Source organism: Anas acuta, chromosome 10, assembly GCF_963932015.1.
Source record: "Anas acuta chromosome 10, bAnaAcu1.1, whole genome shotgun sequence".
NCBI lineage: Eukaryota > Metazoa > Chordata > Aves > Anseriformes > Anatidae > Anas > Anas acuta.
The window spans coordinates 9,535,464-9,562,770 of NC_088988.1; the positions used below are offsets into that span (position 1 = coordinate 9,535,464).

At 38.7% G+C, this 27,307-nt stretch overlaps 1 protein-coding gene across 1 annotated transcript; it reads right to left on the bottom strand.

Moving 5' to 3' along the window:
- Positions 1-26,848, bottom strand: DYNC1LI2 (dynein cytoplasmic 1 light intermediate chain 2). Its single transcript, XM_068693730.1, has 13 exons — positions 26,564-26,848; positions 25,784-25,857; positions 25,224-25,340; positions 18,963-19,193; positions 13,078-13,241; positions 12,639-12,732; positions 11,962-12,097; positions 11,143-11,254; positions 10,676-10,735; positions 9,854-9,895; positions 9,316-9,433; positions 8,143-8,259; positions 1-3,015 (listed from the first exon to the last, which is right to left on the bottom strand). The coding sequence occupies exons 1-13, from the start codon at positions 26,656-26,658 to the stop codon at positions 2,909-2,911; spliced, it is 1,467 nt and encodes a 488-aa protein (XP_068549831.1). The 5' UTR covers positions 26,659-26,848; the 3' UTR covers positions 1-2,908.
- Positions 26,849-27,307: the final 459 nt, after the last annotated feature.

The window sequence follows — 27,307 nt, forward strand, 5'->3', positions numbered from 1 at the left end:
TAAAGCAGTCTGGATTCGTGTTTATTGAAGCCAGTAATTAAAGATGTCCTTATTTTGCCAGCACTAGAAAGCAAGATTCCACATGACTGCATACTGCACCTGGTTAAAGCCATACAACTGGACTAAGGTTTGTTTCATACATCTGCAGTCCTAATTGTAAGGTGGAAAAAAATCCAACCAAAAAAAAAAAACCAAAAAAAAAAACACAAAACCCTTAGTATACAGGACAGTGAACTTTCATTTACAGCATGTATATTGTTAAGTTCATGATGTACAGAGCAGTCACTTTCAACGTAGTTAAATTAAATAAAATACGAAATTCTGTTCAGTTTAAACAGTTTTTTTAAAAGCCAATAAAAAAAAAAGTGCAAACTTAAAATCAAGCAGCATAACCACAGCATTTTTATGGAGGGCCAATCTTTAAACTTTTATATTTGCTTCAAGTTGAATGATTTCATCTTTTGTTTTCTTAGTTTAAACATGAACAGTAGATGCAGTCACTATAATGCATATAAATATAGTCATATAATAGTTTAAACAGTCTACCATACAAGTGTATCTGCAAATAAAATGAAGTTCCACTTGAAAATGTAAAGGCTGTTTGCAATTTGGCCTTTGGTTCCAATGCTTGAAGACACCAGAAGAACAACTGTGCAGCTCACCAAAGTTGACAGACTTTGGCAACCACAGGATGCTACATAACTCTTTCAATAAACTAGGAGCATTCACTTGCAATCAGAAACTGGAAATCTGTTTCTGTTTTGTCAGAAGCATCTTTCTGCAAGGCTGATAGGTTAACATACATTATCAATTTTGATTAATTTAAATATATTTAATATTTTTATAAAACCAGAAAGTACTTCAATTGTTTTAGCCATATTGCTAGAGAAAGTGCTTACCAGGTTAGATGGCAAAAATACAGTTTCAGACTGAGGTTTTCAAACTCTATCCCATTACAATCACACACTTTTCCAATTTTCCTGCCATGCCTTTGATGTTTTAGTTTCTCATCTCAGTTCTTAGTGTCAGAAGGACAGTGTAATTATTTCTGGTGTGGTCACTTGCAACTGGCACCCATTACACCAGGAAGTATATCCACGTAGCCCACCAGCTATCCACATTCTTAGTCTGTTATCTAGACAATTGTATAACTTCAGGTCATACCTTTTATTTAAAAAAGTAAAAAAAAAAAAAAAAAAAAAAGTAAAAAAATATTTTCAACAAAAAACTGGCACAAATAACATGCTTATGTTAACGGTTGTCAAAGAGGCAAGTAAATACTCTTAGCTTCCTAGATAATGCTTAGACAGAGTTAAAAGAACAGCCTCTTGATATAACATAGGATTTGAAGTTAACATCCGGTACTGTGTTAGTGGTCAAACTAATTCTGTATATTTAAGTAACAGTATATATTAGGGAAGTTATATCCAGACATCAGATTTAGTACAACAAGTTCATATCAATAAAAAGTAAACTCTGCATAATTCAAATTGTGGTTTTTCCCTTCAACATTAAGAGCACAGAATATGCTTGGTATTTTTAATTTATGGTAGTGTGTACATGTAAAACAAGCATACCGTATATAAAATCAAAGTGCCATTTCAGTAACCATAGCAGTTTCGTTTGTTTTTATAGAATGATGGTTTCATGTGACCATGGACAGAGCTCCGTTACAGCAACGGGGACAACCACAACCCATCTTTCCAAATGAAATGCTACATTAAAAAAAATGCAAAACAAGTTATCAACTATGTTCATCATTTACACATTCGTGCTTTTTAGGTTACCTTCAGATTTGGAGTTGGCTGCACCTGCAGCAGATGTAGTTGGAACAAGGGCCTTGAAAGCTTTTTTAACAACTTCCACAGGTGTAAGGCAGGAATCAATCTTAGCTTAGTAGCTAATATTTAGTTACAAAAAGTAAGAAAAAAATACTGAGTATTCTGTAGCACATTTCATTTTGGGAAAATGATACGTCACCCACCATTCTTCATAGGCTAGCCTCTTGGCGTAAAAAAGGCAGAAGCTATCAGAAAACAGGACTTAAAATTAAATACAAATTGCCAAACTACCGATTTTAAAATAAAACCAAACAGTGACTGTTTGTACTACAGTGCACAAAAAGTTCAAGCACCTTCTAAAGACACGCTGTGCCAGGCACTTGGATCTAAACAAGTTATAGTTTCTCCCTTTGTCAGCTACACCAGCAAGGGCATCCACACTTAGACTTTTTTTTTTAAACTAAAACAAGACTTATAACAAGAATAAACTCCCATGATGCTTAGTGTTTGGCCTGGAATTCTCCAATGTAAAGTAGTCTTTTTAAAACAGTGATTATTTACCCTATGTGAAACACAGGATTTAACAACATTGCTCCTCTCCAGTCAATCCAACATTCTAGTTTCTTACTGACCCAAATCTGTTTCCCCTTTTAGGGCTCCATTCCCTGCCCAGGCTTCTTTCACTTAATTAGTTTTCTGTTACAGCACCACCACCACCTTTCCAAGTATTTAATGCATTTGCAAACATATGAGTAGCCAATTCCAGTAACTCTGAAAGATTTCATTTCTCTTCCTTGTCTTCTGTGCAGTCAGTAGTATTATTTTAGTAAGAATTCTGCATTTTACTTCTCTGTGCTCTTCACAACAGGAAATGCAGCTGCACCTGCTTACCTCAAAAACCAAAAGAATTGCCCTATATAAACTCTAAATGGTTATCTTATACTGAGGGATTTTATATGCAAACTTCCTGAATGTGCACTTTTTACTGGGACAAGGCAATGACATAGTAAGCTCATTTCCCCTGCCCCAAGAAAACTGATAGCATCTGCCATAGCAGAAAATTCCTGGTCTTATCAGATCAATATACATAGTTATTTGGTCATTTACATATGTGTTTTTAAGCGCTATCAAGCTTCATTCTCTGTTGGAGGAGAGTTTGTTGTTACCATAGAGTCTGGTTTGCGAGTCATCCTATCCAATTCCTCTTGAACATTTGTCAAAACTGTTTTTTGTCCTAAAAAAAAAAAAAAAAGGCAAGGTTAATGCAATCTCATTTCAATGAAATGTTCTTACTGATGAGTACAATTATTGATAAAATCATTTGTCAATGTCAATATAGTATCTAATTGCTTGTTGTTTCCCTACCTACCCAAGAACAGAGCCCGAGTAAATGCAATGCAATATCTACATAAAAACCAATATACTAAGATTTGATTCACTTTAAGGAGACAAAATGCTGAATTACAGAAAAACAAAGCATCAAAATATCTGTGACATACTTTAGAGCAATTGACATTTTAAAAACAACCACATATAGACTTTTCTATAAAAATCAACTGTATACAATTCTATTATTAGTACACACAGCAAGGAGTTTATTTAAACCCAGATTTTAACCACAAGCTCTCTGAGGTATGTAGGACACCTGCTACAAAAATCACATTTGTTTGGTCATACTTGCTATGTTTCAGTATTAAACAACTAACTCTTTTATGTCTGCAGACAATGTTTCTCTTAAAAAGGGGGACATGAATTGCATATTCATTTAATATCTCAGAGCCATCATTTCAAAGGACTTCTTCAATTGAAACCAGACACACTGAAGTATTTCATGGAACAGCATTTCTTACATTTTTATATTAGACTCAAAGCTTTTTAACAATTCTCCAACTGAACTACAGTTTAATTCCCTCATTCTGAAAATTATAAACCCACAGACAAATTAATCACTAAAATTGGAACATTATATTCTAATGCTCAAAGCATACCAGCATTTAAGATTAAAAATCTATATTTTTAGACAAAAAGTAGATTATATAACCATGTACAGCTTCCTTACATAGCCAAAGAATTTAACAAGCATCTGTTTTCTAGTTCAAATGTGTGTGAAATATTAGGTGGATTTTTTCCAGGGTACATGCTGAAAACATTAGGAAGGCAAGATTTGACTGTTAGAGATTTAAGTGTTTTTTCCAAAGTACAAAGACATAACTAAGTTAAAAGGCTACCTTTAATCACCGTAAAGGTTTTAGATTTAAACTCTAATCATAAGCCATGGTATTCTTAATAGCATCTATTCAAGGCATCAGTAAATAAACAAAATTAAAGAATTAGTAAATTAACTGTAACATATTTATAATTTATAACACAAAAAACTTCCTTTGTAGACTAAGGGCACCTTGAGTCAGGAAAAAAACCCCTCTCAGACAAAAGTAGGTCTAAACATAAACTGTGGCATTTTTATGCCAAATGAACTGAATCCTTAATTTTCCAAAATAATACCAAGCAGCTGTCTCCTGCAACTACCTCATATTACACAAGTAAGCCATTGCTAAGCTATTCAGTGACATGTAGGTTCACATACTCCTGTTTAGTGCCACTAGAAGTGGTTACTTTTCAACGGAGAAGAAATACACAGCTGTGATTAAGAAAATTAAAATTTACTCTCCATCATAAATTAAATTGATATTTGCTCTCACTTTCCCTACAAGAGTATTGTCCAAGATGGTAGTAGCCTCAGTCAATTAGATCTGTGCTATACAATTGTATGCATTTTCCTTCCCAGAATGGAGTGAGAGCCAAGAACCCGAGTTCTTCATCTTTTGCACAGGAAGGGTAAATGCAACCTTAGAACGTGGAAGTATCTTCTTGTATATAGAAATAAAATAACTTTTTATACCAACAAGTCCATGAAGAAAAAAAAATCCAGCACAGAACCCATCATTTGAAGCTTTTTGAGTTTCAAGGTTTACACATGGAAACAGACAGTCCAGCAACATAAAAGCATGTTGGACATGTGAAGTTGCACAGCATGGAAACAGACATGACATTGCATTTGAGAGAGTTCTCTCACATTAAGAGTTGACACTTCATAAACCTATCAGTTCGGCTGACCAGTGTGTTGAAATCTGTAACGTCTCCCTCAACCTACCATAATCTCGAAATTCCAACCACAAGATACGCATAGTGGTGGGAGAAACCTTCTGCAAATTTAGGTTTCTTCAAAGAGTTTAGGTTAGGCACTTAAAATCGCCACAAAGATCATTTCAGTACTTTTATTCACACAGAACAGGCTGCCGTAAATAAGACGTCCTAATCCCACAAGTCATTTTAAAATATCCTCCTGAACTCCTCCACAAAAGAGCAAGTAATCTTATCACCAACACCGGGTTCCTTATAAACACAATGAGAGCTTTTCAGATACAAAGGAGTGCTTACCTTCTCAGTACTGTTTAATTATGTCATAGTTGAATGTAAGATATGAGAACATCAGCTGACAAGGACCAGGCATATTCTCTCATGAGTGAAAGTCGACTGTTCTGTTCAGAAAGTCAGGGGACAAGCGCAAGCTGCCAGCTTGATGCAGCCAAGAAAAGCCAACCGCGATCTTGAGATCATTCAGACGTACTTTCAGCAAAGAGAGATGCTGCAGCAGGCACTACAGTGAAATTTATCTGGAGTGCTGCATAAAATTCTAACCACTCATGTTGGAGAAAAATAAGCCAATGATGGCAATTAATGAAGAAGAAACCAGCAGGGAAAAGAGATGAACTCTAAACAGAAGGCTAGAGGATAAATTGTCTAATTTAGTCTAACGACACAAAAAAGTTAAGAACTGATATGACTGCTGTCTCTAGATGTCTCAGGAGAGGAATCATCTATTTAAATTAGAAGTTAATGCTGGCAAAAGAAAACTACACAGTCATTAGCCACCTTTGAAAACTCTTGAAACACACAGGATGTTCTAGAAGACTGCAAGATGTGAGCCCGTTACAGACTAGTTAGTTTTTACTCTAGTATTTCTCCAGAAACTGCAATGATGTTTTAGATGCTTACAAACAGCCTAGCAGCACAATAACATGGATCTGTTACCAACAAGCTGTGTCAAGCCACTCAAGATTTCTTTCTATCATAGGATAACAGCTCCTGTGGAGAAGGGAGAATAGTTCATACCATCTCACACAACCTTCATGTAAATTAACTAGAAAAAAGAAGTCTTGGTATTTCAGAAAAATGAACTACACACCCACAAAATAACCCACTAATTATCCATATTGTTGTTTAAAAATAGTGACTAGTAATCTACCCTGTCCAACTGTTGAATTTATCAGGTATGCCAGCAAGCATGCTCAAAGACACCACAAAGAACTCCAAATGACAGGACTGGAGATAAAAAGTTATTTATATAAATTGTCAATGCTGTGCATAGTAACAGAATGCAAAACGACGATGAAGCAAAAAACAGCGCCTTTGGAAATACTAAGGTCATTTGATACAGACTATCAAACATACAATTAGGAGGCAGAAATTACATTAAAGTTGCTGTTTTGTTGTAACAAATCCTGATTAATATCATACAGACAAAAAGTCCTAGCATCACGCTGAGATGTCTAAATATGAGCACAATATATAACACAGATTAAGTTACCCCTACTTAGGGCTGACAAAGCCTTGTCTGAAGCACTGTATTCATCTCTGAGCATAGAAATTAACAGATCTTCTGAGGAGGCAATCCACAGAATGGTAAGAATTATCAGAGCCATAGATATGCCCTATGAGGAAAGGCTGACAGAAGTCTGTTTCTGTGATCCAGACAGAGTCACAGGACAAATGCTAACAGTTTTTAAATATTCAGAAGACTGATGCAAAGAAATATAGGATACACTGATCTCTGTCTCCCTTAAGCAAGACAAACAGTGCTGAGATAAAGAGATGCTGACTGTAAGACAGTAAAAAATAAGAACTGGAACAGACTTCCTGGAAAGATGACATTACATCTGTTATTTCCAAGTTTCTTTCTTTTCTTTTACATCACCAGTCAGGAACTTCATAACTGATTCTGCTTTAAGTAAAGAACATGGATGAAATAACCCCTAACCATTATGTCTAACTGTTTTTTATAGAAGTAGGACAGTTCAGCAATTAAGAGCATGATGCTGCTCTGGATGAAGTGGGGGGTGCCCTTCAGTGTTTAAATTAAGAGGGCTCTCTAGCTTGAGGCAGAAATTAGTAAGTGTAATTGTAACATTATGTTAAACAAATGAAGTGAGAATGTAACACAAATATTTTGTTTTTACTTTTTTAGTAAATAAATGTAATAAGATCTATTTAAGAGATTTAGAAAAATTTATTATAAATGGAGGGGAAAAAGTACAGTAGACTTACCATAAGACAAATTCTAGCCATTTTTTGAGCTTTCAGACTATGAAATGTCACGTAAAACTCCTCTCAATTAAAAAAAAAAATCCTTCTCCACCTACTCCACGGATAGTTTCAGGACCTCTTAATAGTTACATACTCACTGTCTGGTATAGATTTTCTTTTTAAATTTCACATAATTTCCCAAGTCTGAGATCTGAAGTAGAACATCTACCAAAAACTTAGTACTGAAATCATTCTGGAAGTAAGCTCCTTAATACAAGTGGTGGTGGGAATGTCAATACTGAAAAGGAACAGCTAAGTAATCAACAAAATAAGTGAATTTTCTAATATTGGGTGGAACAACCATACACTTTAGAGCACCTAATTTTCTATATACTATTCTGATTTTTTTCTATATACTATACTATTTCTCTTATTCCCACTTAAAATAGTGTAATTGCTCATCAGTAAATATACAATACAGTCACACACACACACAAAACAAATCCACTCAATCAGTTATAAGTTGGGTTGGATCACAATCAAATATTAGATACTTAACAACAGAATAACCTCAAGCTGCCATAACAAGCAATTTGTTTAAACTTGAATTCTGGAGAGATTTCAGTAATTTGATTGGCAACTACACACTAAACCCAATAAAACACATTTCTTTCAAGCAGCAGTTAAGTGTCAGGAAGGCAAGGAATTCTAATGTAAAATATTAGCATCTTTTGAATACAATCAATAATTAGATGTCATTTATATCCCAGCAGTACAATTTCACTCAGAGAGATGAGTTACAGCAAGTTTAACAGAAGCCCTGAGTCATGAAGTTGCAGTAATCTAATCCTTTAAGAGACTGCACATTTCGGCATTGTATTATCTGTCATGCTCTGACACTTAACTGAACAGCTTAAAGGATACACACATTTAGACCAATGAGGACCAAATAAAGTACTAAAAATACAGGAACAGACTGCAGTAACAGATGCAATACCTGATTTCTTTGCTGTACTTTGCACTCCTCCAGCACCAGGACTTCCAGGAGAACCAGTCTTTTTGCTCAAGAGACTGTTAAAGAAACTTGCCAAAACACCTTCACTTGCAGCATTATCTAAACAAAAACCAAACATAAACATGACAGAATAATTAATGCTGGTTAATGATAGAACTTACTTTTTCTATACACATCTAACACTCTTACCAATCAAAGAAATAAAACTCAAATACAGGAAAGTCTCTCCCTTGCTCAGTTTTAAGCCACTAGTCCTTCTGCTTTCTTTGGCCAAGTCAGAGACGACTGAAAACACATTACTGCTCTTCTGGGATGGAGGGACACAAAATGTTAAGTTAAACATTTGTACCCATTTGCTTTTTCTAAATGTAGAAAGCCAAGAAACGAAGTGTGAAGTATCATGGTGCAACTTAAAGATTTGTAAATCCATTTACAAATAAACTGAACAAAAGTTTTAGAACAGTCTTTCATGCTGCACTACTTTCCATAAACCAGAACTTAGTTACAGAGCAATGCCATGATCTTGAACTGGCTGAGTAAGTTATCCATTTTAAATGAACTACGGTACTAAAGTGCGCAATTCAAAACAAATTTTTGTCCTACCTACTTCCTTAATGCACAGAGAAGAAAAACCATTCAATAACGCAGAGCTCTATTTTATGAGGAAAGGCACCAGTCAACAATGGGGAATTCCCATCTTAGTGCTGAAGAAGGGGGAAGGGTGCAATTTCCAAATTATTTCAGGTACTAGAGAAAGTAACATTCTGGAGAGGATTTAGTAGAATAACAGGTTTCATTGTGGATTCCAGAGTCAAGTATGTCAAGTATAAACCTGTGTGGAGTTTAAAGCAGTTTCCACTCCAATAGTCCAACTGATTCATATAATAAATATATTTAGGCAACATAAACAATTAATGTGTTTGAACTCTGTCCCACTGCTTGGCAATAACAGAACTCAACTTCAAGTTACAGAAATGACACAGAATAAAACAAAACTAAAAAAAAAAAAAACTGAATCTACACCATAAATTCATTCTTGTTGTTAAATCGACACTATGCCATTAGTAAATAAATACCAGAGTCTTTCTGCAAAAGAGGAGTGTTTCTTCTAAGGGAAACACCACATGAAAAAAAAAGTAAAATGCTTATTCATACTTTTAATATTTGGATCTGGCTTCTTAACCGATGTTATTGGTGAGGCACTGGGTACATTGGCGGGTCCAGCTCTGCCTTGAGTTCTTGGGGATCCTGCAGGCCCTCTTGCAGGAGATTCCTTAAAAAATTCCAAATCACTTAATTAAACAGACTACTTACATAAAGCAAATGCAACATTGCGTACAAATTACTTTTTTAACCTTTGTATTGGCACTTTTACCAATGGAGAAAAAATATACTCATATCAACACAGGCTATTTTGGGCACATAACCTCCACTAAGAGAAAGAATAAGAGTAGGAAATTTTCAGTTCAAAAATCATCACATATTTTTAACGTTTCCACAGTGAGTTAGAATGACATAATTTTTAAGCAACATAAAATATCGCCATATATTTCTGCATTTTCCACTGTTTGGAAAGATTATGTATCTGTAATTACATGCTACATTTATAAAATGAGCTTCTGCATGTTAGAATCATTCCCTTTTCCCTAGAAAGGAACAAAACACCTCCTACTCTTCTCTTGGATCTACTTACTGATGCTCTTGTAGGCGTTGCTGGCTGTTTGGCAAGGAATGACTGCAAAAACAACATATTAAGAATTTTAATTATTTTCCAGAAACTACAAAGGAATAAAATACATTGAAGCTTACTAACCATTAATTTATTTCATCATTCACTTTTCTGATATTTATAGACTTCCTCTTTGATATTTATATACTTCCAAACTTTATTACTAGAGGAAATACCACTAGTTATAAAGAAAAAACATGCCTCAGTCCTTTTTCTTATGCAGCCATTCCAGAACTACAAGCCAGAACCACAGACACTCAAGTCTGCAACCTCTATGATATTTTTAATCAATTATAAAGAAATTTTTTTAGGGAGTTTTTTTTTTTATTTTTTTTTTTATTATTATTTTTCAAAAAAATAGAGCTGTTGTTATAAACATAAGAAAATAAGATACAGCATGGACAAATTTGACACATTAAAATCTTTCAAGTATCCAGCTCTAGGAAAACTGCAACGCTAAGACATGTTTTTCAAGTACTTGTATTTTACAGATCAACCTATGTATGTTGTGAAATTTCAAATGATCTTCTTACTCTTCTCCTTTAGAATGTAAATGATTTCTGTTTTGATCATACTTCCAGTTTGCCAAAATGAGTGGTTATATTTTCTAATTATATACATAAAATTATTACTTCACAATCACATTCAAATGTGAGAAGAGAAACTGAGAAGTTGTCGTCTTGTAAAGTAAAAAAGGAATAGAACACTGAAGGCATCAATGGAGAACTTCAAGTAAAATCTTATTAGTAAGGATTTTTTTTTTTTTTTTAATTCTTCCATTCTTACCTGTTGCTTCATAAGAAATACTTGTTCATCTTCTGCTGCCAGCTCTTTATCATGGACTAACTGTTGAAAAAAATTTTTTCTTATTAGAAACAAAACCTGAAATTACTGTGAAGTCTTCTGGCTATGTGATAGCCTCAATTACGTGTCCGTATGTGTAAACTGCTGAAGCCTTAGAACAGTATTCTGTTTTCAAAAAGCATTTTTGCATGGCACATCCAGAAAGGTTAACGTGCAAATGGATATTTTTGGACTGCCTTTGATTCACTAGAGTGAATGACTGCAGTGTTTGCTTGCAGTATCTCAAGCTAGTGGAAAATGAAAGCCTGATGTTTTACACATTTGGATACAGGAAAAAAAAAAAAAAAAAAACAGATTTAGAGTTCCTCAACATTGTACTGTTTGCCTGACTGGCTGTTAATAACTAATTTGTCAGGGAACAGCGGAGGGAAAAGTTCAACCTTTCCTACCTTTCTTACAGGAGGTTTTACAATGAAGTCTTCATATGCATCTTCTGGTTTGACTGTTGTGAAGTTTTCATGTAGAATGGCAATTTTCTTTTCATTGTCCCAACCAGCAGGTCTACAAAAAGAATTGAAGGAAAGCTTTGCCTTTTGAGCCACAGGAAATATGTCTACAGAGACCAATCATTTACTGCCCGCTACCTGAACAAGGCAGTCTTAGCCAAGGTCAGTCCTAATTCTCAGCTGAATTCTCAAGTAATATGCACTACACTTACTTAAACCATGGCTTCGTAAGACTCACATAAGATCATTTTGAACATTACAAGCCATTCAGGTTTACTTATTTTTCCTTTCAGAACCAGCCTGTATACTCCAGATATCTTTTATCCAAAGTAACAAAACCGAAAAGGTGGTGCATGTAAGATACTTCTGATTTGCTGGAAGTACAATAGGTATGTACTGAAGTCCCTCAAAAGATGTAGTCAGTCACTTCAGTTTAAAACAAGACTAAGAATAAATAATGAAAAGAGGTATTTAGAAGTATATCACAGATATGAAAAACGGCTAAAAACTGCAACCCCTAAAAACTCATTTATTTCGTTGAATATTATTTTCAAAGGCTACTTTTGCAATGTGGACCTTCTGCTCATTAAAAAAAATAAGAAAACGAAGATACTTGTTTAAAGTACCTAAGTTAAATTTAGCATAGCATTTCACATTCAATTTCCAGCTTAAAAACATAATGTACCAAAATAATTGATGTAGATCCCTCATCTATGTGTAGAGTTCAATATGATTTCAGATTGTTTTTTACAATGGACTTACATAAAAACTGCATCCTTTTCTACCACTAAGGCAGGTGTGGTAAACTGAAAACCGTATGTTTTATGTACAATGTACTTATACAACAGATCAAGGTTCTTTTCCTCCTTAACCGATGTATAAATCAAGGCAGCTCCATCTGATTACTTATTTAAGGAAAAACATATAAGATACAGGTTTTAAATGACATTAGTAATTTTAAAACAGAGGCCTAATGGTCACATATCTACTAGAGCTACGTTTGAGAAGTAATTAAACGCAAAAGCTATAGCCATTTAGCATTTGGGGAAAGGAAGGGGGGACATACACAGAAGTTACCTACCCTCCCAGGCTCTTAAAAACTGTAAGTTCTGAGGGAAAACAAACAAGCAACAACAGAAGGAAAAAACGCACACACAACCACAGAAAACCAACCCCACCCAAAAAAGAAGAACACCTTACAAAATAAAAGACAAATCTTTCAAAAAAGAAGAAAAGCTCAAAATCCCATGCACAATTTCAAAACTGTAATTTTATACATCTTCAAACATTTCTAAAACAACAAATGCTACTTAATAAATACCTAAATACCAAGCAATTCTGAAGTGCAATTTCTCAGATTGATTTTATGCACAATTCAACACTAAACCATAATTTTCTTGCTTCCAGATTTCAGTAAATCTCTTTAGAGGAAAGGATACACTGTAAGCAGAATCTACGAATGTGTGACTGAATGAAGTCAAAGTGTTCTTCTCTGTAATCATGTTCCTTCTCTAGTACACTCACTGCATCACACTGGAAGAAAAGGATAAAGAAAATTATTACCAGTAAATATATATAATGAACATTAAAAAGTAAAAAATTTAATACCAGTACATGTCTGCATTTTCCTTAATGTTCTGAAGACATTTACTCTCATCCTTTTGTTCTAAAATGCCAACAATAAAACCAAAGATAAACTAATTATCATAGAACTAAATAAGGTTATTACCCTTCTGCAAAACTAAAAATAGATACTGACGTCAGCAACTTACTTTTAAAAGAAATCTAGAATTAATTCAGCAAGTCTGTATAAAGCAGAGGTTCTAAGTGTCGAGTAATTAAACTTCTCCACAGTGGCAAACACAACTAGAAACTTACTTTTGTACAAACTACCAGCACAGGAATACCGAGGTTGTGAGTCAGCACATTTTCTCCAAGTGGTAAAGAAACATTTTCATCCTCTTGGCCAGAAGGGCCTCTTCTCTGCGGTGATCCTTGGTAGCCTTCTTCAGGTTCTACATACTCTTGAAACTCCTTTATAACTATAGAGATAGAGATATTTGTAAGACAAAACAAAGGAACTAGTTTTTTTGTTTGTTTGTTTGTTTAAGAAAAATTGAATTAATATGACCTAAAGTAATTTTATCTATTCCTACCTAGAAACCTCTACAAAGTACAAGCTCAAGCCTGGTTGCCCCTTCAAACACAACTCTCCTCCCCCAGAACTTAAAAAAAAAAGGTAAATCAAATGCAATTTGGGGCCATTACACACCAGCAAAACTAGCTGCAAGAGCTATGGTATACACAAATGCACATTTGTCATTTCAGTACATTTCATTATAGTCGAGTTCCCAAAAGAAAATGTAAATTTAGCTTAGCAACCTAACCTATACTCTGTGCAATCCGCATCTGGTCTTGCAAGAACGCATGACGAAAATGTAAATGGGCACAGAAAACACCAAGCTGAAACAGCCACTTGTATTGTACTAAACTTAGAAACTACCACTCGGTTTAAGTTTCTGTTACTCTACATTTCTGTTACATGAGCCAAATGCTAGAAATATAAAATATACACTGCATAAATACATACTCAGTGACTTGTAAATGTTATCTGAACAGACTCAATTACATTCTGCAAAACTACCAGAGTCCAGAGAAAATCAGATGTGCTTTCTGTTTTTATTCTGTGGATGAATGTTCCAAAATAGCAAATACTATCAAACACTGAAGTGCCTAAGAAATAGTATTATCACCATTTTTGAGGCACATTGGGACCCACACGGTCCTTTATCAAAGCTGGGCTGCAACTTAGTCCCTGAATGTCTGTTTTGAGGATGAAAGCCAGAGCCCAAGCAAACCTGCCCCAGCATGGTGCATCCTGAAGGTGCTGCCTCGCACCCCAGCCCCAAGCCGCCTCCTGGCTCAGCCACGGGGAGCATGCAGCACAGGGGCACGCAGAGCTCCACGACTTGCTCCTGTGAAGGCACCTTTATTGCACAGAGCATCACCAGAGCTATGGTGAGAGCAGACTGCATGTACAGTGAGGAGAACTCTTGGTAAAAGCTCCGAATCTCCAGCACATGGACAAAGAGATTGTTGTTCGGTACGTGCAGCCACATGACAGGGCCATCCGATATATCTGAGGTTTGGGAACCCATATAGCCTCAGAAGTTTGTAATGCAGAGCCTGCAGTATGAGGTCATCGCACCTTTCCAAAATAAGGAACATTTCTGTGACAGGACAGGATGTGGAAGGAAGCACAAAGCAGAAAAAACAATCCTGTTCCAAGCCGTACAATCTACAGTTTTCACCAGAAATATCAAATTGTGTCACTGTTGTGGGAAACAAGAGAGCTCAAGTCCAGAGCAAAGCTTAAAAAAATCTTTAAATATGGACTTTTACTTGAACCATCAATTCAGTATCTCCCAGGAACCAATTAACAAAAAAACAAAACACTGAATCCAGTTACTTGTAAAGCTGGGGAGGCAGTGCCTTCTGGTGGAGAAGAAACCACAATGATTTTAAAGAGATGTTTTCCTCTAGTACTGGTTCACACCCAGTAACTGGAAATGTAAACTATTCCCTTATATATGCTGCACATTAAATGTGCTTATTGACCATTGCGGAAAGCTGGTTAATTCCAAAGCACTTAGGAGAAAATGATAAAAAAAAGTTTTAATTTCATTACTCAGCCAAGCAGATTGTTCCTAGCTCAGGGTAAGAAAACAAACAAACAAAAACTATTGAAGTCAAGTGTATTTTAGCAGTTCACAGAGTACCATTTATGTCCCCTGCAATCCTTCAGATAAACCTTGTTACCTTCATCAGATGTGAGAGGACATTTGGCAATACTGGTCTCAATTTACTACAGCTTTATCATCAGACAATATTGGCTTGCTTGACTTCAGTCACAACAGAGAAGAAAACAAATGTTTACAAAGTTATTTAGTCATATAAAACCCCTCAAAGTTTGGGAAGGAAAAGCCTCCCCTGAAACCTATGGCTGACCCCGTGATACAAGCCGTCATTCAGGACATCAGCAGCACCCCAACGCTGAGGCTCTCAGCTCTTCGCTTGTGGCCCAACACCACCATGGCAGAGCTGTCACCAGCAAGGCTGCGCCTCTCTCTCCCTGCAGAGCCACGCACGAGGGAACAAAACAACAAAACAGCTCCGTGGAGACGACTGCTGCTGTGCTGGCAGCAAGGCAGTGAGCTGGCATCCATCCCTCACGGCGGCTGGAATGGCTGCGGAACACACGCCCAGCTCCACTGAGCGAGGGCATCTGCTGAGCAAGTACAGCTGAGAGCAGGAAAAAGCAGCGCTGCGAAGCTCGACCTACTGGATCTCGCTTCCGTGCACAACTACTTCAAGTGGTTCACATGCCAGCTAGCGACGGGCTCCTGAACAACTTTTCAAGACTTCCATTCAATCCCGAGCCCCATTCAACATTTAGCCTGGTTAGAGCCAAGTAAACTTGCATCACACATGCTATCAGCCTACCTCTCAGCAACAATTTCTAGTAGAAATACAAGATCGTTTCTGCTACAGTGCATCTCTGCCTCACAGACATTTAATACTTTTTCTCCTTACCTCCCATTACTGTTACTGTCTCACTTTATCTCCACTTTCAGACCTTTAACAGACCTGAAATTCATCATGCATCCAAACAGACCACATAAACCCTTAGTTCCTCCCTTCTTTAAAGCAAGCTATAAACATTTTCTCCTCCACATAATCCACTTTAGCTTAACAACTCCTTCAGCTCTATTTAAGACACAAAAAAGGCACAAAAAAATAATTTAGCCTGAGCAGGGGACACTGTTTAACTGTCAGATACACACTATTGCATTTCAAGCCTTTGGCTTGGAATGCAAGTATCTTGAATACCATTAATAACCACTTTACAAGTATATTTCAGTTCTGCACTTCCTAATTTTTGTTAGTTGTTTTTCTGCTGGGTTGATGTAAGTACGGAAGCAAAACATAGACCTTCCCTTAAATAATTTAATGTCTTGTTCAAGCAATGATTTATCAGAATTAGAATATGAATTAAGCTAGAACACCGGAATTGACACAGTTTAAATCCACACTAGCAAAGCTTTTAGCAAGGCATTTCCGCAGAGCAGCTCAGTGATAGGACTGTGTGCAGACAACTAAGTTCTTTGTATACTTAAAATAATTCAGAAAGAAACAGTTTCTTTCAAGGCTGCCTGTTACTTCCATACAGGTGTCCTGTCTCCCATTCTGGAAGCTCTCTAACACAGAGGAAAGGCTTCCCATGAACCAGATGGAGCCCAGCGTCACCCACCCAGCAGAGCCAGAAGGCAGTATCATGAGATACTGAACACTTATCACAAGATACTGACTCGTGCAAACACAAGACAAAAGGCTGGGTGGAGAGAGGCCACAAAAAAAAAACCTTGAAAGCCAAGACAAGCAGTCCAAAGTTCAACTCCGTGAGGAATGGTGAGCTAACAGAAGGTTTTCTGGAAGCCGGTAATAACATCCTAGTGATGGAGAAACAACCTAGCAACACTTCACATGGACACTTGAAAATGTTCCCCTGCAGTCAACAGCAACTACTGATTACTTCAGCTGAGCGCAGTAGCTAGTGGGAGCGCTGCAGACATTCAGCTCGGTCCACATGCCCAATTTACATCTAGAATCAAACATAAGAACATATGGTCACATAAGCTGAAATCAAGAAATATATACGTGCCTTCATGTAGTGTTATGCTGCACCGGGGCTTTACTGGCACGAATTTAACACAGCTCTTCACTCTGCACCCTGTCCCTGTGTTTTCATTGCCCACTTTACAGCTGCGCTTCATCATCCTTTTTTTCCACTTTGGGCTATTGCCACACCGTGGATTCTCTACTTTCTAAGTGTCAGCATATCTCAGAAAGCATAGGGCAAGAGTATTTTAGTAAGGAAAACTTTGCTGATGTAGACTTTTTTGAGGACTATAGTCACAAAGCATTCTTCAGGCATGCATGCATTATATTCTCAAGGCAGCTATGCTAATGTGGCCACAACTATAACAGGGATTTATCAGGCACAATTTGCTGTTAAGAGAATTACAAGTTACGGTGACCAAAGTTTTGAGCTCACATCTGGCCTTTAAGTTCTGCAAGAAGTTAAAAGACAAGCACTGGAGATGGTGCAACTCTCCTGCACAGCGACCGTGAAAAGAAGCACGAGGGAATTTGGGAAGAGAAGACATTTAGGCAGCCCCTGTTCTACCTGCATGGTATTAGACTGAAGTTCACTGCTCAGCCATACGATGGCAGCAGAGTCCTACAAGTGTGTAAAACAAATCCCAAAATTTCTTTTTCCCTCAACTCCATTAAAGAGCACGAGAAACTAGGAATTTTTAAGGTCCTTCCAGCTAGAAATCTCCAAGACAGCACTACTGGAATGCCTCCTGAGTTCTCCAAGCACGGTGACAAAGCTTTGCCACAACTCTAACTGGCTCCTCCACATGGGGCACGTAGCGAAGGCTGAAAACATTTTTTCTCTTCAAAATTCAACTTCAAATGCACAGAGAACTCCAGATTTATTTTGGTTGCCATAAAGTTTCATGTGACTCTTAAAAAATGCAAATCAGGTTAGCTGCTGTATTTTGAGACCAGAACTGCCTTTCTCCCATTCCCCCCAAAATAATGCTTTTTCCCTCCCCCCCCCCAAAAAAAATATATATATGTATTTGTTTTGCTTTTTAATATAGCCTGATGATCAAACCCCAGATGGTTTCAATCATTAAGTATAAACTTTTAACTAGTATGCTGTAGGCAGAACCCTTTTGGGAAAGCAGTATTTAACATTCAGAAAGGAGATCAGCTATACAAATACATCTGAATGCCCACATGCCAAACAGATTACACTGCTCCCTAAAGTGAATCTGAGGAAGCTACTAGACAGTATTTGCAAGGTTTAAACACTCCAGTGCAGCCAGCAACCAACCCTGAAGGAAAAGAAAAAAAAAAAAAAAAAAAAAAAAAAAAAAAAGGCAACAACCACCCATAACCAGCCTGAATCTATAATTGAGTTGAAAAAGGAACATGTTGCTAAGGACTTTCCACTGAAGGAATTTACTTTGGAGTAATTCAATATGGATACAGAAAAACTCCCTAAAAACTCTCAAAACTATTTTAGAAAAGAAAAGAAGCTGCCGAAAATAATACTGCAGCAGCGACTGCTAGTGCCAAATTCTTTCCTGCCACAGATATGCCAGTAAAGAAGCCTAATTTATACAACATTCCTAGTGTCACAGGGTAGGAATGGCAAGAGTGAGATGTACCAGGATCATGGTCTGAGGCTCATGAAAATCGAGGGCAACGAGACCTACTGGAAGACAAGTACAATAGGGAATGAGACCTGGCTACGATACCACAATAAAGCAAAGCACTTTGCTACTGAACTTTGTCACTACTTTTAAAATAGTGATTCTATATAGCTAGCTTAAGAAACAGCCTTTTAAAAATTAAATCATCAAGATCTCATTTTTCCAAGGAATATAGAAAATTAATCCGCCTGAAATGTTGTTAGCACAGCAATACCCTGAGAGTTCTTTTAAAGCCTAACAGTCCATTCAAATCTGAGTTGCCATTGTAACTTCAAAGCAATTCTTACTCTGCTCACTCTTGAAACAATAATTTGAAGAAATTTATCATTACCAAAAAGAGTGGCAAAAGCTAGTTAAAAAAAAAAAAAAAGAAAAGAAAAATGGGCAAGAACGTAGGGATGCACAAACACTTACACTTCTGTTCCATGTCTCTCATCTCCTCAGGAGGAATTTTCAGCTTATCAATATGTTCTTGCAAGACACTGGCCCATTTCTGTAAAGACTCCATAACAGTCCACGGTCTAGACATATCTGCGACAAAGACCACTATGGTGTCTTGCAGGGATTCTGCAGAAACAGCAAACTTCAATAGCCCTTTATGGTACAAGTCTCCATCCAGAATCCAAACGTTACAGCGGGTATGATCTGAAAAGAAAAGGCACAGTTGAAGCTCAATTGATGCCAACTCGTTGCTTTGCTAGTCTGTAAGCAAACAGAGGAGTGTGCATCAGTGTGTACATCAAAGACCACAGCCCAGCTAGCAGCAGATCTTGATGGTTTACCTTTTAACTCAGGTACATATATAAATGCCCAAGTTATTTGGCAGATGCTTCCATTTGAGAGGACTTTTCTTGGTTCAGAATATTTTTAACAGGTAACTTTGGTTCTTTGGCTTTTCTTAATGACAGCTGACACAACAGTTTCTAGATACTGCACAGCACTCCTCAATTTAAGCACGGGTATTACAAGTAAATCAAGGATACATAAAACACAAATGTAATTCCAAGTTCTAAAGGGAGTTACAGTATAGCTGAGCTCAGCTGGGAAGCCCTAAGTGTCCCTCAGACACTGTTTTAACATACTGAAGACATCTTACAACAAACATAAGCTGCAAACAAGATACAAGCAATAAGCAGCTTTGGTTTCTAGCACAGGAGTAGGAGGAGCCAAACACAGGATAAACATAAAGCCTACCAAACTTTAAAGCTGTGCTATATGCTCCTAATTCACAGTGACTTAACATTGGCTTCTACTTACAGCCTCTTTGTAGAATCAGTACTAGACAAAAGATTTGGTTTTTAGTTTTTGTGTTTCTCCCCACAGCATTTTGATAGTGGTTGAAGAATTTTTGTTGAAACACGAGGGGAAATAATCAGCTGGAACAGACAGCTGGCATGAGAATTTTGGACCCAAACATGAACTTTGGCAATAAAAAAAAAAAAAAGAGCATCATCTAGGAACCATGCTTCAGGCACTCTGGATAAACAATTCTACTCAAATTTAAAAATAAATAAATAAAAAATTATATTATCCTCAGAAGCCTTCTCCTCAAAAAAAAAAAAAAAAAAAGCCAACTCCCTTTGTTTCTATCCACTAGTCTCATCCTACTATCTCTTCCAAAATACTCTCCATTCTCTTATAGTTGTCCAGAGAGAACAATGGGTCTCCGCAAGTATTACAGATGAGAGGTGAATTATGAATTATTATGTACGAGATCAGCAAACCAGTCACTGTAGAGTACGTATTTTCAAAACTGCTGCAGGGCTTGCAGGGTTGATTTTTTCTTCCAGCTTGTTGCCCCCTGTATTACCCTGTCATGTGCTCCAAACCTCTCAACTTCACACACTACATCCAGTCTCTGTGGCTGGCCTATCTTAAGAATCAGGTCATAACATACGAATCCATCAGGATCAAAATCACTGTCTCTAGAAAAAGGCAAAAACTTGACTAGAGAGATTGGAATGAGAAATGAGCACAGAAATGCGCATACAACCCTTGCTAATAAGGTCTCCAACAACATCTCTGAGCAGCCCAGATTACATCAAGATGCTGTATGTGTGCAATCTTCCTTTAGCATCTCTGTTACGCTCCTGCTTAAGTACTCCTACAGTATCCTAAGTTATTCAAACATCAGTCATCACCAAACAGCCCAAAAATCATGTTTTTAACTTAAATATTTTACTTCCAATTGTGCACTTCAATGCTATTGTTTGCAGTAAACATAACCATTATTGTGTACTTAAGAAATACACCATGCAGCAATTACTTTCACCTTCCTTCTCCCCCCACTGCAGCAGACTGCCTCACTGATAACCAGCAAGGAATCTCACAGCACTGGATGCACAAACTGAAAGCTGTTGGAAGGCTTCTAAGGACTGAAGGAAAGTCTGGTCAAAGTTTGGAAAAGAAGAAGTGAAGCTAGAACACAATGTGAGCACAATCACAAGGGTACATCAAACATCTCTTCAGGACTCTTACCCCTGCACCCCTTTGTGCATTCCCAGAAGCAAAAATCTACCAGTGGACAACTCCTTGGGCCTTCCATGAGCTACAGATTATTAGTAGACATTTGATAGCACAATGCCTTCTTGAAGCAAATATGTGAAGTTTTAAAGAACTATCTTAAGTCTATCCACAATCTGTGGAAACTTACAACTCTCAACAGCACTTTGATAGCTTCTTCTGTTGAGAGAGTCACAGGAAAGACTTTCACATCTTAGTAATCAACAAAAATTAACAAACCCCTTAATTCACTGATTTTAAGTCACTTTTTTAAGCCAAAATCTAAAGGTTATGAAGGTTTTGTTTACTAAACACCTTTGTCCTAGGGTTTAGTTTCTACTTAACATCTAGAATATAGTGGAACTAGAACACACAGCAGAATTACCGCTCAGATGAAATCCATCTGCCAGGGTGACTGCAAGCCTAAAGCCTAACGCTCACAGCACACAATGGTTGTTTTTTTGTTTGTCTGTTAAAGATAGCTTCATAGGAAAATACAAGGTTTCCTCCTTTCTTACAAAGAAAGGCAAGCACCAGGTACAGATTGGCATTTACATTTACTATGAGTATTAAACACTTAAAAATACAGTACTGCTTGTTCACAATTTGGCAAGGACTTGACAGCAAATTCAACTTTGTCAGCACCACATCAAGCTCCCAATTAGTCACCCGATGCAAATGTTAACTGGACCTTTCGTAACGCCTATGACATAAGATACCGAAACAGAGCAAACAATTATCAGATCCTGTTGGAATAACAGGTGTTGCTAACTAAAGACTATTAAAATAGCTGCCAAGATTACATTTTAAATCCTGTCAATACCTTATCCCTTGAGCCCTGAAAAGCGTTTTCCATCTCTGATTAATTTTGCTGTAGATGGTTGATTCTGTGAACTGCAACTACATCTTCTGTATTTATTCAAAACGTAGCAGTGGTAATTAGATATTATATCCCTTATCCAAGCCGTAAGAAGAAGCAAAATGGTGAAAAAATCATTTTCAAGAGAATGACTTTAAAGATCTTGACACAAAAAAAAAAGTCTCCCATTGGAAACCAGTGTACCATCAGCACTTGGCTCACTCTGGAACAACCAGTTCAACTGGAACGTGTGCATGGTGTGACTGAGGCCAGTCCAAACCTGAGGCAAAGAAACAAGACTACTTCATTTTCTTACAAGGAGGAGCACCACAACAGAAGGGCTGTACCTCACCTGCATGTTTGGTACAGCCAGAGCCAACTCTATTGCATTTGCAATCTGAGGCAGTCCAACTCAAAAACCTCCACGGTGTTTATAATTGCCTGTTAGCCCAGACATCACTGCTACCAAACCAGTCACCTGAGCAGTTGATACAGTTTGCCTCACTCCACTGCTGCACATCCTCGCTTTAACTCTGACCATAAGACACTCTGAAAGCTACTCTAGGAAAACGTACCCTGTAACAAAATGATGCAGAGCCCCCCTTTATATCCTACCAATTAAGACTCTCTGCTCTCAAAAGTGAGCACAGACACAAGATGTCTGCTCATCATAAAGTAAGGCAATAAAGTGAGACTTACCACTTCCCTGGGAAATTCCACTAAGAGGAATCTAGGGCCTGAGCTCCAAGGTTATTAAATGTTCTATGAATTCTACAGTTAGCACTCTAAGTGCTTTCATCCAGATGAACTAAGGTGTCACATATGTAGAAGCCATATGCTCCAAAGATATTGTACCTGAGGCTAATGATCTAGGAGAATCCTCTCTCTCTCAGGATTGCTTGTCAGGCGTCCCCAAGCCTCTTCTTGAACAAATGCCTTAGCCTAGGCACAATCGGGGATTGTACCCTAAGGAGAAGATTTTTCAGGCAGAGATTCAGTAGTGGACTTATTCTAAGTTATCCTGAGACCTAGGGACCAAAGTAGCGCATGTTACATTGAACAACTAAAATCTGGCAGAAACAGAACTGAACCAGCTAATTACCAAGGTAGTAGTGACGTGCATCTTGGCATCCAAGCTAGCTGTGAGGCACTGCCAAGAAACAGGCAGTGATGGTGAAAAACAAGAAGTCAGTGGACACCTGTATCAGGCACAGAGGTTCGTAAACAAACAAAAACAAAGTGTTTTTTATAAATTTATTTAACTTTTCTTAAATGTGTGTAACTTTTCTTAGCGGAAAAGACAAAAAGGAAACTAAATTATGCACCCTGTGTGACCCAGCATGAAGTAGTAACTCTATGACTCTACTTTAAGCGTAGGACAAAGGAGGAGCCAGATTCAAATATCCCTTAATGAGGGAGACAGGAAAGGGAGGGGGAGAAGTAGAAATAAGAAGCAACACATAAGATTTCCCTCAAGACTTCCAAAGGGAGGTAGATAATAACTTGGCACTATGACCAAACTATTTTCCCTGGAAAGAATAAACTCTTCTGAAATGAAGAGAAAAAAGGTAAAAAGCAAAGAAGCCTTCCAGCATCTGGGAAAGAAGCTGACAAGATCTTGACTCCACTATTCCACTAGTTTCACCCACAAGGATTGGCTTGACACCCATGGAAATCTTCGTGGTTTGCTGGTCTCAGAGACTGGGGTATAATAAAAAGCAGACAGCCTCAAAAATGGGTATGTGATAGTAAGCTCCTGATTACCTATCTTCAATTTTTTATGACTTGCAAGAACTGTGGGACAATTATATGGGCTTGCTCCCACATCTGTGTCTGACCACACACACACCTGAAGCATGCAACAAGTTTAAAGAACCCAAGTGTGTCCTAGAGAAGTCAGAGTTAACTCTGCCTGCCAGGAGGTCCTGACCTACTTTGCTATTTATTTTGCTTGCTGATGACACCAATGAGACAAAAAGGAAAGAGGCAGATATTATTAGATCCTAACACAACCATGAAAGGGACGCGCAAAGACCTGAATTTTGCAGCTGAGTCTGATAAACTAAAAGGTCTCATTTTTTCCTGCTACTGGTACAAGAGTTATGACAAGCTTCTCCTAATCACCTCAAATACTTATCACTTAGAGATGCTCACAAACAGACCCAAAATAGTTCCAGAGTGGAGACATACTTGAGGTTTAATAGCACCAGTAAGAATAGCACACCCAGCAATTGCCTGCTTACAATAGCAAGAAGCTCGATGCCACAAGCTATCCTAACACCCCTACCGGCAGGCTTTTCACCCTGAACTATTTACACAGTACAGAAGACAATTATACACAGGGAGCAAGCACGTACAGTAAGAACCTCAAAAAGCGAAGAACGGCCTCAACATTGAAAGTTAAAACACACAAGATTTTTAAGAACTGCAAGGTCAGGTGGTCACTGAAGACACAGGCAATGTACTCGTGTACTAACGGTGCCTCACTAGTATCTGAAGACAGTTTATTACCACAGGAGCACAGGACCAATCTCCATAACAACCAGACACATATGGTACTTAATCACTTATGCAGTGCATTTCCATTTCCAAAATACCATTTTAGGATCTATCCAGTTCCTCTTTCTTCAGGAAAGATGGATGAGCCACCATCAGTGCTTTCCTCTTCAGCGTTGGAAAATCAGAACGTCAGAAATTGGAAGACCACCATTCCCAGTTTTGGGGGAGGGAAACTAACATGAAGAGGTCTAGCATTTTGCCCAAAATGAGATAGGCAGAGGAAGATTGATGAGTGAGAATAATTAGCTCACTCTTCATTTCTTCTTGTCTCTAGCCTTCCTAACAATATCCTAACAGTATTCTCATTGTTAGACCTGCTTGTATCAGTCTCTTGCCTCCCATCTACTAGAAAAGACGTATCATTAACAGCAACAAAAAGAAATACAAGGGACAAAGAGACAAGCTCCATTCTGAGAAAATAAAATCCTAATTCTGACTTATCTACTAACGTATCTACTAGTAAGTCAACATCAGGAAACATATCTACCCTAAAATAGATGGGGATCCTTAACTATATCAATAGCTCAAGTGTACTTTCACCTCTTACATAGGGGAAGTGTGAAATGGGCGAAAAGGAGAAACTAGTCCAAAAATAAAATGCGTTTCACTTAAGAAAATGATATAGTTGATAAAACATATCCAATAATACTGGAACTAGGTACTTGGGCATAACCCAAAATGCTCTGATGAAACCGGAATTATAAAAAAGCAGGTCAGCTATTACTGAAATAAGATTACATTCAAAATAAACTTACCATCCCTGTCTTCATCGTGAATATTTAGATATAAGTATTCCAGTCCTCTTCCTTTTTTGCCATGCTCTGCTCCCTGTATTTTAGCCATAAGTGTGGTTTTACCAGAACCATCATCACCTGCCAGTAAGTTTGTACAGGAAAACAAAAAGACAGAAAAAGAAAAAAGACAGTTTCAGAATTAACTATAACTTTGTAGAGACGACTTCCAAAACATGCTTAGGAAATCAGAAGTGGTTTTGTACATTTTTGGACCACACTTACTATATTCTTTTAAGCATTCCAGTGAAATCCAGCAGCTTATACCAATAATAACACAACAATAACAAAGATATGCTTCATTGTTCAGTATTACATTCCATTTATTTAAATATATCTTATAAAAATAACAGAATAAACCAGAAAGAAAATAAATCCACCAGCCTGAAGACAAGAATGCCATAGATCATATTACATAAGCTAATTTTAACAAAATGATGTGTCAATTTGTTCACACCATTGTTTTCAATGTGCTTTGCTTCTTCCAAAAGAAGAAAATCCTCACGCTTGCATGTGCTACTTACCAAAAACAAGAATATTTTTGCCTGAGGGCAATTTAGATCTCGACCGGGTAGAAACTTCGCTCAGTATCGAAGACCTAGAAAAAGAGCATCGTCCTCGTTAGGCTGACAGGCACACGCTGCACACAGGCAGCAGCACGCACCGCACCGCTCGTCTGACAGCGCTGATGAGCTCAGCAGATCTACGCGGACCAATCCAGTCACATTCGTTCTATTTACAAACTGGGCTTGCTGCAGGTAAAGATTTGAGTTCATCTCAATAAAAGGCCTCCCCAGAAGCCTGCCACCTTTTTGAGGAAAGTTTTTGTGGCACCTAGAGCACGGGCACTGACGCCTCCCGAAGCTGCTCTCCCGCAGCAGAGCTCACGTTACGGCTTAGCAGTGCTTCCCAGCTGATGACTAACTCTTCCCACAATCCATTCCTGCATTTCACACGCGTTTCTTTTTCTTTTTAAACAGATAACTGACTGAAAAGCAACACGCTAACTCCCCGAGGCCCCATCCTGCAACCCCCCGATCACCACCACCCAGCTCCCGGCTGTGCCCCCATCCCGGCCCCGTTCCCCCCCGGGCCGGGAAGCTCCTGGCAGCGGCTGCAGGCTGCGGGCTGCGCTCCGCCACGGCCGGGGCTCGGGGCTCCCGCCCGCCGCAGCAGGGCCGGGGCGGCGCCGCGGGGCAGGGGGACCCCGCCGTGACAGGCAGGGCACGCCCGGCTGGCGGGGCACGAAGGACGCGCGTGTGCCCCCCTCCCCAACTCCCTCCCTCCCTCCGCCGGGGGCTCACCACAGGTTCTGCCCTTCCTCCTCCTCGCTGGGCAGCTCGGCACCGCCGGGCCCGTCCGGCCCCAGCAGCTTCTTCTCCACCAGCACCGGCGCCATCTTGCGAGCCGCAGCCACAAAGAGTGACCTCAGCCGGGCGCGCCGAGGACCCCGCTCCTCCCTCTCCCCGGCCCGCCCGGTGCCGCTGCCGCCGTCGCCCGCTGCCGCCGCCGCCGCCCCCGGCTCCCCGCTCCCGGCTGCGCCCTGCCCCGCCCAGCGCTGCCCCTCGCGGCCGCGCAACCGCCCGCAGCCGCGGCCGCGTCGCGATCAGGCGGCGCCCGGGCAGCCCCGGCAGCGCCTCCGCCCTGGGCGGTGCCTCCCGCGGCGGGGGGCGGCCCTCGGCAGCGCCCCCTGGTGCCGCAGCGTGAGGGGGGACGGGGCCACAGCGCTGCCCGCGCTGCCGAGGTGTGAAGAATCCGGCGATAGGTGTAGTTAGAGGGCTGGAGTAACGCTCGCAGATTCCCCCCCACCTTCTTGCAATTCTCCGATAAATTTTGTTCTTCTACTCGTGTTACAAAACAATTTCGTTTTTGTTTTTTTTTTTAAATACTTTTTCTGAAATTCTTTCCCTCACACTTGGGCAGTGACCGCCAGGCACTAGGACTTTTCAAAGCATGGGGTAGCATAAGAAGTCTAAAAGTGACATGAATGGGTCTTACGCAACTGTATTACTAATAACCATTCTTTGTGCATTTCAAAGCAGTTTATA